The sequence below is a fragment of the Hylobates moloch genome, unplaced genomic scaffold (genome assembly GCF_009828535.3).
Source record: "Hylobates moloch isolate HMO894 unplaced genomic scaffold, HMol_V3 SCAFFOLD_16, whole genome shotgun sequence".
Classification (NCBI taxonomy): domain Eukaryota; kingdom Metazoa; phylum Chordata; class Mammalia; order Primates; family Hylobatidae; genus Hylobates; species Hylobates moloch.
In genome coordinates this window covers 36,880,239-36,895,149 of record NW_026652291.1, presented here as the reverse complement: position 1 = coordinate 36,895,149, position 14,911 = coordinate 36,880,239, and the positions used below count along the sequence as shown (strand labels likewise).

Below are 14,911 nucleotides of genomic sequence, written 5' to 3'. Positions count from 1 at the left end.
TATGTTGAGATAATATGTTAGTAGAAAGAGTATTTACTGGGTAAAGTGTGCTAAGAGTCTTGCCTTGTTCAGGGAGGAGGATCAGATATTGAAAATTTTAGACTTTGAAACATATATAATTAAATGTGTATGGTAAAACTTTAAGGTAATTATGAATAGAAAAGAACGTCAATCTATAGGTTCTAAACCAACAAAGGAGAAAGCAGAATATAGAAAATCTCACCAACCTAAGAGAAGACAAGAAAGACAAAAAAAATGAACGAAGACAGGAAAGAAGAAAAAACCTAAGAGAAGATAAGAAAGAAAGAAAATAAATAGAAAACTAAATAAAATGGAAGAAGTAAGTCAAATATGATGGTAACTACAATAAATGTAAGCTGATTAAATGTATCTATTAAAAATTGGAGAATATCAGATTAGAATTTTTAAAGTATTCAGTTATAGGCTATTTTCAAAAGACCCACTTAGGCCAAACCACACAAACAAAGAGATGACAAAAGACGTACCACAAAATGCTAACCAAAAGAAAGGTGGGTGGTGTCACAGTGAGGCAAATGGAATCTAGGGAAATATATATTAATAGGGATAGAGAGATATATAATGATATAAGAAAAGATAATATTCATGAACCTATATGCCCCTAAAAACATAACCTTGAAACTCAAAACATGTAAAGCAAAAACTAAGAAAATGTAAAAATGTAAAATTGTGGTAGATTTAAATTTATTTTTACAGAAATTTATTAAAAACATAAAAGATATAACCACAAACTGATATATCCTTTACTCAAAATCCAACAATAGGCCAGGCATGGTGGCTCACACTTATAATCCTAGCACTTTGGGAGGCCGAGGCAGGAGAATCACTTGAGTTCAGGAGTTTGAGACCAGCTTAGACAAGATAGGAAGACCCTGTCGCTACAAAAAATTATTTAGAAATTAGCCAGATGTGGTGGCTAATCTGGAGGCTGAGGAGGGAGAATTGCTTGAGCCTGGGAGGTTGAAGCTACAGTAAGACAAGATGACATGCCACTGCCCTCCAACCTGGGTGACAGAGTGAGACCCTGTCTCAAAAACAAATAAAAACCAAAGTCCAACAATAGAGAATATATGTTCTTTTTCGAAAATATGTTGAACATTTACATAAATTGACGTAACAGGCCACACAAAGGAAAGTCTCAACAAATTTATAAAGATTGATAACTTATAGAGATATTTTCTGACCACAGTGGAATCTGATTTTTAAAACTCAATAAAAGATGTGTTTAAATCTAGAAGCAAGGAAAACAATATATTAAGCCTGAAAAAAGCAGAACAAAATAAAACTATCAGAAATTAATGGAAAAGAAACAACAACAAAAGAATGAACAGATCCAGAAGTTGATTATTCAAAATTACTAGTAAAATAGATAAAACCCTAGCAGGGCTGCTCCAGAAAAAAAGAAAATGCAATAAATAATGTTAAGAATTAAAAGGAGAACATAATTTATGATAGATACAATTGGAATGAAAAAATCATAAAAAATAGAATGAGCAAATCTATGAACAACTTAATACTAGTAGAGGAAGTTAATGATTTTTTTAGAAAAGTAAATTTTGAAAGTTGAATCACGAATAATTAATCAGAAAATCCAAATCAACCAATAACCCATGTAGGAAATGAATTTCTACCACATGTCAGAGCCTTCTACCCAAAAGACATTGGGCCTGGGTGGATTTCTGGGATGTTTGGCCAACCTACCAAGGAACAGCTAACCCTTATGTTATACAAACTGTTTTAGAGTGTAGAAGAAAAGGGAAAGTGACTCATCTTATTAGGCACTTGATACCAAACCTAAGAATCCATTATAAACATAGATGAAATTTTTCTAAATAAAATATTAACAGAGATGACATGTCTTAATATAGATGCAGAAAAAAATTATTTTCTAGAATTCAAAGTTCCTTTATTACATAAACTCTTAGCAAAGTAAGAATAGGCAGGAACTTCCTTAACTTGATAAAGAACATATAACCAATACCTTTATAGACAACACACTCAATGGTAAAACTTCAGAAGAAAGATGATACCTACTATCACCCTTATTATTCAATATCATTCTGGAAGTCCTACCAGTGCAATGAGAAAAGAAAGAGAAATGAGGTATGAGAATTGAAAAGAAAACAGACAAACCTATCTTTCTTTAAAGATAATATGATTATTTACACAGAAAATCCATTGAATCCATTGTATAGGAAAATTATTATAATTAATAAGAGATTTCATTGAGTTTGCTGAATACAACATCCATATACAAAAGCCAACAGCATTTTGTAGGCACTAGGTAAAACTAATTGGAAGGGAGACAGAGACTGAGATTGTAGCTGGAGGGGAATGTATCAAAGTAGGATTTTTAAAGATGGGAGATTCCTGAGCACTTTGTTTGCTGTTGAGAATAATCCAGTAGAGTGAAAGAAGTTGATTGTGCAGAAAATAGAGGTGGATGACTTAGGAATAAGTCCTGGAGACATCAAGAGAGGATGGGATGCAAAGCACAAGTAGAGGTGTTTGCCTTTAAGAGGAACAGAGCTACTTCTTCCATTGTAATGAGAAGGAAGACAATTCCTATGCCAGTAGTTGTACAGATGTCACAGTGGAGGGATCAGGGAGTTTCTGTCTGATTATTTCTGTTTTCTCAGTAAGACATGAATTGAGATCATCAGTTGAGAGGGGATGATCATTGGAGGTCTGAGGGGAGAAGAGATAGTGACCTCAGAAAAGTTAAAATAAACTTACTATGGAAAAAAATGTAGCCTTTCTGAGCAATGTTGAGTACTCATTTGAGGGCTGCAGTCATAGATTTAAAGTGTAATCAGTCAACTCAATGGAATTACTTTCTCCATTAATCTTAAATTGCCTCAGGACTGTTTCAGCCTAAGCCAATAGCTGGGTTTAACCAAATTTGAAGATTTTTCTAGGAGAGTTTGGCACGAGGAGAGAGGGGCAAAGGCGTGTAAGGCAGTGTTTATGACAGTGGACCATGGAATTGATCATGGGTAAAGAGAAAACAAGGACATGCGAGGAGGTGATAAATAGAACAAAACAAAGCAAAACAAAACAAACAATAAAATCAGACAAGCAAGTGAGCTTAACTGATTGGAGGTCTTACTCAGGTCAGAAAATTATTAGAGTAGAAATACTACAGAAGGTTAGCTGGAAGGATGAAAACGGTGGTCAGCGTATAACAATTGAAATCTAGACTCGAAAGGTGGTGATGACAAGGCTAGACTATGGCCATTTTAATGTAGCTGAAGAAAGTGGAAGAATAGATCGTTGGAAGTGAGAAGGTCAGGAACTCAGAGACCAAGGATGTTAAAGTCACCAAGAACGATGACAAAAATAGGGGTGAAAGGAAGGAGTTTTGTGCTCAAGTGTTTAACAAATGAATAATAGGTTATTGATGACAGCAATTCAGTGGGAGAAGGGTTATATAATATGAAGGAATGAGCATCCAAATAGCTGTGGTTTTTAAAGGATAAAGGAGGAGAAAGGGTTTGGAAGTAGCAGTGGAAAGCAAGGAAGCCCATTTCCCTATCTACAGGTTCTGGGGTATGGGACAGTGAGATAAAAAACAACTACACTTTTGGGTACTATGGGGAAAAACCACATCCTCAGGGCCAATCAGGTTTCAGTGAAGGCACGAAGATGAACAGAATGTTCAAAGAAGAAGATAAAGATTTAGAGGATCTCCAGAAAGCTGAGTGGAGTGGGTGGATATTGGGTCAGATATTAATAACAGTACCAACATACCTTATCATCTGTCCTCCCGCTCCCACCCCCACTAGATTGTAAATTCCACAAGGGTAGAGATCTTTGCCTATTTTGTTCATTGATCTGTCCCAAGTACTAAAACAGTGCCTGGAACATTGTGGATGCTCAATACATATTTGTTGACTGATCGATTAATAGCAGCTAATATTTATTGAGCACTAATGTGCCAAGGGTACTAGTAAGTGCTTTATATGTATTATTATTGTTATTATTACTCCCCCCATTTTATAGATGAAAACATTGAGGCACAGAAAGGTTAAGTAGCTTGCCTAAGTTCATGGGACTAGCAAGTGTAGAGCCAAAGTTCAAACACGCTCTAGCTCTGGTTTGGTTCTGGAGCCTCTGTATTCTTAAATTCCAAATTACCTCACCTTCCTGGTAAGTGGATGTACACAACAATCTCAAAGTAGAAGCCCAGGTAATGGTAAAAGACCAAGGAGGCTAGACCTCTAGTGGTGACTGAGGTTAAAAGTTAAACAATAAATATGAACACTGATTTCAAAAGTTAGTCTAAAAGCTAGCCTAGGGCATTTGCTGCCTCTAATGTCCTATACTCTTGTTCATCTCTTATTGTGATTGTGATCAAAGCACCTTCTACTATCAGTTCCCAGATCTTTTTATTTCCCACCCCCACCCCTCACCCCCCACATATTGCCCTTCTTCGTTATTTTTAGTTTCTGCATATTCCCATTCCGACACCTGGCAAACCTGCCACTCTTTTTCCACTGACTTCTCTTAAGGGCAGTCAGGTGCATTGGGACCTAATTTCTAAGCATGTGATAGTGACACGTCGAGCTTACAGCAGGCCTTAGGATCACCGGGCTGACTCACTGTCATACAGATTCCAACTATAAAAATCATCTGGGAGCGCCCTCCGAAGTGCTAGGATTCTGCTGGCTGTTTTATGAACAGCTCATACTATGAAGTGGAAAAGTAAAGGAACATTCCAACATTTCAGGAAAACCAAGGAAAAAAATGAATAGGCGTAACTGGATGGAGGAAGCCTGGGATAGTACCACTATTTCTGTGTGAAGCCTCTCCTATCCCTCAGTGAGATACATGCTCACTAGGGTCAGGCACACGAAAGGTCTCTAGGAGCACTTGGTGATTTGGACCAGAGATCAGGACCCACAGTGCACTGGTACTGTTGTATGTGCTAAGGTTCTTTGGGTGCATGCAACAGAAATACTTCTGGCTAACATAAGCCAGAGTTTAAAAGAAGGATATAGGGGCCCCACAGGATTGAGAGAAGGCTGAAGAACCAGTCTTAGAAATGGGTAAGAAGCAGGCAAATTCCAGAAACTAGGAAGCAGGAAACACAAGGCTCACAAGAGTCCCACAGGTCTGGTTAGGACACTCCACTTGGATGGGATGAAACTCCTGACATCTCCATTCTCTTTGTCCCTCTGTTCAAAATTCACCTTCCATTGAAGGGAGCATCTGATTGGCCCAACTTGGGTCAAAAACCTCCTGATAGCCCGCAATATCCACAGACTGTATCCTATTGGGAAAAGGTAATCCTCCAAAAGGAAATTAGATTGTTATTAGGAAAGGGAGATGAGTGCTAGGCACTCTGGCAGCCACCATTCCCAACCTCTCCCTGGATGTTTAAGAATATATAAAACATTTCAACTTGAGAAAGCTGATTGAATTTTTTTAGAAAAGAATATATAAAACTGTATTTCTTCTCCAGCTGTACTTTCAGAGCCCTACATTGGTCTAAATGGAAGGATATCTTTCAGTACCAGCCCAGTCATGCTTTTGCATGATTATCTCTATCAAACTCTATTTCTTTGGAAGGAACTCTTAAATTTACTGTCACATAAATGTTTCCTGGTAGCTCAAGTTATCCTTTGTAAAATTCTGTCTACCTCTACGGCTTGAAGTTAATTTTCCTTAAGTCTTTAAAAATAAGAGTTCAGTCTTGTTATTGATTTAGATCCTTGTGGAAATTTTTTAGTATTTCCTTACTCTTTTAAATAGTCTTTGTTCCCCCTTTTGCTGCTTTTCCTATTGATTTTCTTTCATTAAAAATTGAGACCCAGCCAGTCGCAGTGGCTCATGACTGTAATCCCAGCACTTTGGGAGGCCAAGGTGGAAGGATCCCTTAAGCCCAGGAGTTTAGGACCAGCCTGGAAACAGAGATGCTGTCTCCACAAAAAAAAAAAACGGAAAAAATTAGCTGGGTGTGGTGGTGAGCATCTACAGTCCCTGCTACTCGGGAGGCTGAGGTGGGAGGATCACTTGAGCATGGGAGGTAGAAGCTGCAGTGAGCCATGCAGTGAGCCATGACTGCACCACTGCACTCCAGCCTGGGTGACGGAGTGAGATCCTGTCTCAAAAAAAAAAAAAAAAAAAAAAAGGCACCCAAAATTTTTAGAATGACTGTCACAATAATAGCACATGTCCCTAAATAGAGATCCTACCTTAACGTTGGTTAAAGGGGGTTGCTCTTAAAAAGGAACCATGGCCAGGCGCGGTGGCTCAGGCCTATAATCCCAGCACTTTGGGAGGCCGAGGCGGACGGGTCCCAAGGCCAGAAGATCGAGACCATCCTGGCTAACACGGTGAAACCCCGTCTGTACTAAAAATACAAAAAAATTAGCCAGGCGTGGTGGCGGGCGCCTGTAGTCCCAGCTACTCGGGAGGCTGAGGCAGGAGAATGGTGTGAACCTGGGAGGCGGAGCTTGCAGTGAGCCGAGATTGCGCCACTGCACTCCAGCCTGGGCAACACAGAGAGACTGTGTCTACAAAAAAAAAAAAAAGGAGCCATGAATCACTGAAACAGGTTTTACTTTTGTTTTTGTTCTATTTACCTCAGCAATATCCTTTTAAGATCAGTGTGATAGGAGACCCATCCTAAGGGATTGTTGGAAAAGAGGAAAAACCCTTAGTGAAAAGTACTATCATTTTAGTTCTTCTAGATTTAGCCCATATCTTGAGATTAAAAAGACAATTAATGGGATATTTTGAGTGAGACCTTCACATATACGATCCCTTTGATAAAATTTGTGTCTGTGGCAGTTTTTTTTCTTAATCGGCCTTTTCATTTCTTTATTTATTAGTTTAAAATATTTTCATGTGTAATCTCATTTTAGTTTTCAAATGAATTGGTTAGAAGAGATATTTTGTCCCCATTTTAATTATGTGGAAACTGGTTCATGAAAAGATGATGATTTACCCAAGGTCATGTAGCTAATTGGTCAAGAAACCAGGCTGAGCATCAAGATGTCTTCATTTCTGGGTGTTTATTTAAGTCAGCGATCTCAAACTGAGGCCAGTAACACGCTTAGGTCTTGCTAGGAGGGGACCCTGACTTGGACCCCATACTTCAAAGAGCCTAACTCTGGCTCTTTCCAGTCCCATGGGCCAAAGAGCCAAGACACCTCACATTCTGGGTCCCAGGTTCCCAGAGTCCTATCAAATGTCACCAAATCCATTTGAGTCTGTCCTCCTAAGGGCAGTCTGCACCTTTGATGCGAGCAACATTAAGCCAGAGGAACAGCCAAGGGGAGGCTATCTGAGGAATCGGGATAGACAGAGCTTGACTCCCACAGGTGTGCAGGCTGGAGCTGGGGTGAGAAGGGGAGGGCCGGGGGCCAGGAGCCAGCTCTTCTCTGCTGCCCCGTGTCTGTGTGCAACTCCAAGATGTCCCAGGACTCTGAATTCTCACACCTGGCTGCCAGGTCTTTAGGAAGACATATTTTTTCATTGTAGGCAGACAATATATTTTGTTTAACAGTTAGTGAGCTTGATTTATACTTTTAAATATTTAGATGTATGATATGGGGGCCTCCATTTGTACTCTTGCTCCAGGCCCGGCAAATGTTAGGGGTGGGCTTGCAGAATGCCAACATTGTTTGGCTAGCACACCACTTTTATTTTTTTTTCTTTTTTAACATCTTGACTTCGTTTCTAACATTAACAGTTGGGAGATTTTGTATAAGAATAGAGATTTCTGATTTCTCTTTTTTAAAATTACAGAAAATCATGGGCCTGCCTACTTGTATGGCAAAAAAGAGCTGGGGCTGAGGAGGATCAGCCTGCCCTGGGTAGGGCTGGGCCAGTGTTTTCTAATTGGCCACAGTTCCCACCTGTTTCCCTTCTCTCATTTCAGTGACCTCTGATCTCTCTGGCCCCTGAGGGCATTTGAGTTTGTCACCCTTGATTTACATCCTTCTTTAGATATGTCCTTTCTATATAAAGCCACCATGCCATCACATTTAACACATTGTTTTTGCCTCTTTTCTACAACTTCCCTCAAAGAAAGCTTTTTTCCCCATTAGCTAAGTGTAAATCCCTACATTTTAGTATGGATAAATGCCTATAATTTTGCCATCTTATTCCCTAACTTCTGAATCTTGGGAAATCATTAAAACAACAGCTAGGAACTTCAAGAGAGCAGTCTGTCTCCACAGGGATCCCCCCTTTCTCCATGCCATGCGAACTGGAAACCCAGTGCAATGGATTTTCTCACTTTGACCCCAGGGAGGGAGGGAGATTTTTGATAACTGACAAAGAGCTTTTGTTCAGGTTTGCGACAGGATGGATCAGTCAGCCCCACCTCATGGCCCCATGCTTCTTCCAGGTTCATCTTCCCCTTCTGCCCCAGAAAAGCCCCCAGCCACAGCCTCCTTGCCTCCAAGTCGCCAGCACTCCACCCCCTCCTCCGCCCGCCTCTCAGTCTGGAAAACAGCTTTGCACGTTAACCTCCAGGGGCATTCGCTGGGTTTCCAGAGGGGTCCCCAGCCCCACAGGCTGCCAAAATAGGCTCTTTACACTCCATAGATGGGAGAGAAAAATCTGCTTGTTCGGTTGCAACTGTCAAGCAAAGGACGTGCTGAGCTCAGATAGAAATAGCAGCAGGGTCAGGGCAGGGCAAGGCCCCAGCATTTCATTAGCTCGGCCCAGCTAAGGGTGATTGAATGCACACAGTGGCCCATGAATGGGGCCATGGAGGGCAGCCACACAGTGCAGCACAGAAAAATCATTCTTTGGCCGCTGTCAGCTGGCTGAATGGGACTTAATTATCGGGATAATGAGAACTGATTTTCATTGTTTTAATTTTGGGGAAGGGGTGAGAAAGGAGGGACTTTTCTTCCTCATCTGGGTGAAAGAATGCTAAACTGTGGCCTCTAACAGGCCCGTATCCTCCAGGCTGCTGTTGGCTCCTGTGTTTGCTGTTCTTTATCAGTGCTGTAAGAGAGTGTTAGGATGGTCATCTGTGTCAGTGTCTCCTTTAGGGCCTATAAACCTGGCAGGATGTGCCCTCAGAAGAGCATTTCTGTGCTGGCATCCACTGTGAGCAGCTGTACCAAAGCAATAGAGGGACAGAGAGAAGCCACTGGACAGAGCTGCCCATGCTCAGCCTCTTCCAAATGCCTCCAGGACATGAGGGAATCCTACCCTGCTCCTTTTTTTTTTTTTTTTTTTCTAAATACAGGATCTAGAGAATTCAAATGATCTGCTCGAGGCAAACATAGGATCGTCTGAGTTCCTTGCACCCTGTTCAAGGTTCAAGAGCCTGGGACTCTACTGCAGACCACACCACAACACTGTTGGATCATCAGACCTCTTCTAGAAATCCTTGACAATTGAGATAAACTCCACTTACATGAACCCTGAAAGTCATTACATATGACTTATTCAGCCCTCCCTTATTCAATTTGATTCACTTGCCACCTTCCCAAGATCTTACTCTTCATGTGAAAATGAGAGACTTATTTATTGCTCAGCTTGTTCCCTCATTTCTCTATGTAACATGTACTACTAGTGGGATCATCAAGCAGTAAGTATTTGCAAAACTGGGCTTAGCGTGGTTCTAGGTGCTATGCAGATATATAATGACACCCCCCAACCCAAAGAAAGTCAGCTGGGGAGACCTGAAACAATTAGAGAAATACACAAGGGGACCCTAATTGAATGTGAATCTCTCTAGCCAACCAGAAGAAAGAGAGGGTGGGTTTAGGGGTAGTGAGGGACACTTTGTGAAGAAATGACAGCTTGTGAGGACTCCAAGGTTGAGCAGAATTTCAACAAAGAGCAAAGAATGGAATTAGATGGTGTGTTCGAGAGAAGGAAACAGACTTTATTGGAATAAAGATTCCATGTAGGGAAGAAGGTTGAGTTAAGAGTAGGGCTAGAAGATGCGAAGTTTGAAAAGACAGGCAGGGCATGCTTTCTTCACCCACAACTATAATACATCTTTGACCATAAAAAGTGGTTGTTATTGCTATCATTTGTTTTTATTTTCACTTTGCCCCTTCAAGTTCTTGAAAAAGATAGGCAGAAAAGAAGAGGGTATGCCCTCATTCATGGAGCACAGAGAAGGAAGCCCTCTGTGATGTTTCCAGATGTGTAGGTTCAGGCTCTAGACCAGTGCTGGTGCCTTCCTGGGACTGCCCAAGCCAATCCCCAGGGAGAGGCTGCAGATCCTTTCTCTGCTCAGCTCTGTTCAGGCTCCTCTTTTCTTGAAGATTTGACAGATACTGGTTAAGTTCTTAAAATCTGACAACTGAGTTCTTTGTGGCAAAGAATAGGTGGCTAAGGAGAACTGGCTCTAACAGGCTAATGGCCTACCTGGCCCCTTTCCAGCAGGAGAAATGCCGTAGTCCTTCCCAGAAGCCACATCTTATATGCACAGTCCTCACAGAGTGTGTCTGTGCGTCAGAATCAATTAATCATGCCTGTCAGGAGGGGGAATGGCCTATCTGGCTGAAACAGTGGAAGGAGCCCTCGTGATTGAAGACCCCTTTGCCTTGGAAACTCGTGCAGGTCAGAGGGGAAAGTTGAGTCTAGATGGCATGCGGTATTCCTTGAGTATGTTTTCTCATCCCTGAAATTTGCCCATGTCACCCAACTAACTGCTTGTAGCAAAGCTGTATTGTCAGTGCAATCCTTTGGGGCCTTGTTTGGGCCTGAAGGAGTCATTCATTTCTTAAAGAAGAAAGAGCTGGCAAAGTGGAATTTGTAATAACAGCTGTTAGTGTTTACAACTTTTGTTTCAAGATCTTCAGGCACTTAAAAATGGCTTTAAGTGGCCACTCTGCAAGAGTCTATCTTTTTACATGGCGGCCTGTGAGATCTTTCTCAAAACAAGCCTCATCTCATCTCCTCTTTTATTGAGATCCCCATTGGTCCTCTATTTTGTATAGAAGTGGTTCCCAAACTTTTTTGATTTAACACCCTATCAGTAAACAATTTTGAATAGGTACTCCCAATATACATATATTTCTTTTCATATTATACACATGTATTACTTTCCTATTATGTACATTATAAAACATACACAAAATTAACTTTTTTAAAGGCTGAGATAAAGATGAAGTAAGCAATAGCTTAAAATGTCTTGTCAATTATGATGGCTTCATACTGTCATTAGCTAATATCTCAAAGCACAATAAATATGTCAGGGGAGTTCCATCACAAATGATAGTTCATTTATATCATTTGAATGATATAAAGCCTTATATCTAATAGTTTTCATGGAAATTTCTAATTGTTTTGGCTTGACTTCTTGTTACATGCAAATATTTGGTCATTGTCTTCACTTCGTAACATGGCTGAAGAAAACTTGTTCTAAGGGCAGTGTCAATGCTATTATTCTTATTATTTGCTTGTGCTTATACTACTAATATTATCTTTGATCCATTGTTTCCATGTGGGAATATTTTAATCTACTTGTCCATTTTGTGTGTGTTAGGTTAAATTTGATAATATCCATAATCCAATGAGTCAGGAATGTGCAAGCTGTAGTGATTCATATGTCATTGAAAGCCCCAGGGGAGTGAGGACTGAGGACACCATTTGCCCCCTCTGCAATGTGCAGGTCCTAATCTTGCCACAGGATATCTCATGAACAATTCATGACACATAACAATGGATGTGAGGAGCCCACTGTCAATATTTATATCAAATATTATAAGGCCATGTTTTTTATTTCCTAGAAAAAAATAAGTTCAAATTCTAGTACTTTCTGACTGCTAAATTCTAATGGATCATCTTGTGTAGCTCTGGGGCATGCATCCTATTTGGAGACCAAAGGTCTACAGGATGGATTTCAAACCCATTAGCCTTGACTTACAGGGTCCTTCTCTGTCCAAACTCAGCCCATCTTTCCAGCCTCATCTCCCATTGTTCCCTGTCTTATACCAAGAAGACATCCCATTGCTTTTTAAACATGAAATATTCTTTAATAACTCCATTTTGTGCTTACTCTTCCAGCCAACTGGAATGCCTTTCTCCCATTCTCTAACCCAAGTTAAATCTTCGTAAGATTTCTGATTCCCTTAGAGCAGAGGTCAGCAACCTTTCTGTAAAAGGCCAGTGGTAAATATTTGAAGCTTTGCAAGCCATATTATCTCTGCCAACTACTCAATTTTATCATTGTAGTGCAAAAACAGCCATAGGCAATATGTAAACAAATAAGCATGGTTGTGTTCTAAAAAAATTTCTTTACAAAAATAGGCAGTGGGCTGGATTTGGCCCTTGGGCTGTAGTTTGCCAACCCCTGCCTTAGAGAAACGGTCACTCTTCTACTACTGCCATCCTAGCTTTTTCTCCATGATTATGTTTGCAGGCACATTTTGCCAAAATACTAAATTCTTTGAAGTCAAACACTTTTATTCCTATTCCCTAAAAGCTAGAAATCTAGCACTAAAAATGATTCAATAAAGACATATTATTGAATATCAAGAATTATCATTGTGTTCCTGGTGGAAAAAAATGGAGAAAAATTCTTCGGTTAGGTACAAGATTGAATGGCTTACTTCTAAGATTTATCTAAAATAAAAGATTATATAAAAATACAAGTTAATGAGATGGAAGGATTTGCCTTGAGTTGGAACTAGGTCTTCTAAAAGGGAAGTCAGTGTCCTGCTCATCTGATCACCCATGTTCATATTCCTGCCACGTTGTTTTGGCCCACAGCTTCTATGAGACCTAGAGAATCACTTCCTTTTCAACCACACAGCCACCACTGGGGCCAACCGCTCCCTACATTTGTATAATGCTCTATGGTTTTCAAAGCAAGTAGCACAATTCCTATTTTGTAGATAAGGCAATTGAGGCATATTAAATGACTTGCCCTATGAACGATATAACTGGGACTTCTGTTTCCTAATCTAGGACTCTTTTTGGTACACCAGACAGCCTCTCAGGTAATTAGAACAAAAAAATGACATATTGCAAAATTAAGTCAAAGAATAAATTAACCCCATTTGAAAGTCCAAGGAGACCCTCAGACAAATGTGTATCAGAATTTCAATGGTATTTGGTGGAATTGGCCTAATGGAAGTGTGGACACCCTGCCAACTTTGCATAAGGTACATAAATCTCAAAATCAATTTAACTAACTTTCATTTATCTTGGAAACACAAAAATTTAGACTAGAACTTGGCAGGAATAAAGAGATTTACACCAAGCCTGCATCCCCACTACTCTTGCAAACTGTTTCATGAACCCCAGTGTTGAAGACCTCACTGTTTTGTTTGACTGTGAAGGCCGCCTACGCATACTTGCTGCTGGAGGAAGGTTAATACTGACTCAGAAGCAAGAGGACCACTGACTGAATCACCACCACTTGCTACAGTCCTCTGCTGTGTATTCCTTGGAAATCTCTTGCCTCAGCTTGGGCTTAACCAAACCCACTTAGAAGGAGAGAACAATTTTACAGCCCCGCATGGAGTGACTCCAAGCCAATTGTATCTGTTTCCAAGTGATCTGACGCAGCAAGCAGATTGTATTTCCTTTGGAGGCTTGGCTGAGAATTGTTGGGTTGGCGACACTGAACCAGAGTAAATAAAATAAGACTGTCAAGAAAAATCTGAAATGGCCCCTAAAGAGATAGGACTACTGAAATGCTCAGGTCAGGGGTGGGGTGCTTTCTGGGCAGACTGAAAAAAGAAAGGAGGACTAGGTGACCATGTGTGAAATTCAAGAGTCAACAATGATCTAGGTAAGCCAGGCAGATTGGCACATGCCCAGTACTTTTCTGAGAGCAGGCATCAAGCCTAAAAAAATGCACAAAATCTACCTCTTATTTTTATTCTTACCTTTAATCAGATTTTTTATTTAAGTTTTTTCATGATTGGTTACCTATCCACCTTCCCCCCATCCTGCCAAAGAAGGCAGGGACTCCGAATGCATTTGCCAAAAACCAACAGACCCCTGTGTTCAATTATTGTGGGCTTAGGGAATAGTGATTAAGAAGTTCCAGGGACGGGATGTGGGAGCAGCAAAGGAGTTAGGTTTCACTTAAGGTCCTTGGGAATAAATAAATATTCTGTCACTAGGATGAATGGGGTTGGTTCTTCACAGATCACGTAAAGGGACAAGCTTAGCCCTAGAACCAACTCATGATCCAGATGAGTTTCTGTTCAGATGGATAAGGGCATATCTTTGAGCACCAGATTCCATGGGCACATATCTGGTTCATTATTCTTTGCTTTGCTTGTGCAAAATTATTTTCAAAGGCAAAGACACAGGGACAAATTTGGGCTCTTTCAGGCTGTTCCTTGAGCAAAGAGGTGTATGCCTCTGGCTGCCCACTTGGCAGTGGTTATCTTCATGCTTCTTTTTTCCACCCAAATATTATGGCCACTGGAGTATTTGTAGGAAACAGTCTAAAAAAAGACAACACTCACTTCCCCTTGCTTCAGGCTCTTCACAGTCAACTCCACTGGCATGTTTCAGGCACCTGCTGTGTGCCAGGCATTTTTTTTCAGAATGGAACAATATTGCCCTTGTCCTTAATACCTTAACTGTCTAGCAGGAAAGACATTATTATGAGTACCTGGGGCAGAAACAGTGTGAGAAACATTTTGGAGACCCAAAGGAAGGGGCCATTGTAAAGAAGTTTCACCAGAGTAGAGGTAAGAAAGGGGAGAGGGCAGGCCTATAGACACATATCCATCATTCTCTTGTCCACACATTGATTTCCCTAAATATTCATTATCTGCTTGTTATTTGCCAAGAGTGAAGGGCTTGGGATTCACAGATGAATAGGGCATGGAACACAGAGTAGGGGGTTGGGCAGAAGAAGGTAGTGGTGGGAGAGGGAGTTGAAAAATAGATTGGGCCGCATTAGTAAGACTTTTGCTTG

The 14,911-nt window shown here is 40.6% G+C and overlaps 1 protein-coding gene across 1 annotated transcript in view; it reads left to right on the top strand.

Annotated features, from left to right (window-relative positions):
• Positions 1-11,397, top strand: part of RAD51B (RAD51 paralog B) — a 730,112-nt gene extending 718,715 nt beyond the window's left edge. The window contains exon 11 of the mRNA XM_032179312.2: positions 9,254-11,397. Within this exon, the coding sequence (XP_032035203.1) occupies positions 9,254-9,273 (20 nt within the window). The 3' untranslated portion in view covers positions 9,274-11,397. The remainder of the gene's footprint in view (positions 1-9,253) is intronic.
• The last annotated feature ends 3,514 nt before the right edge of the window (positions 11,398-14,911 follow it).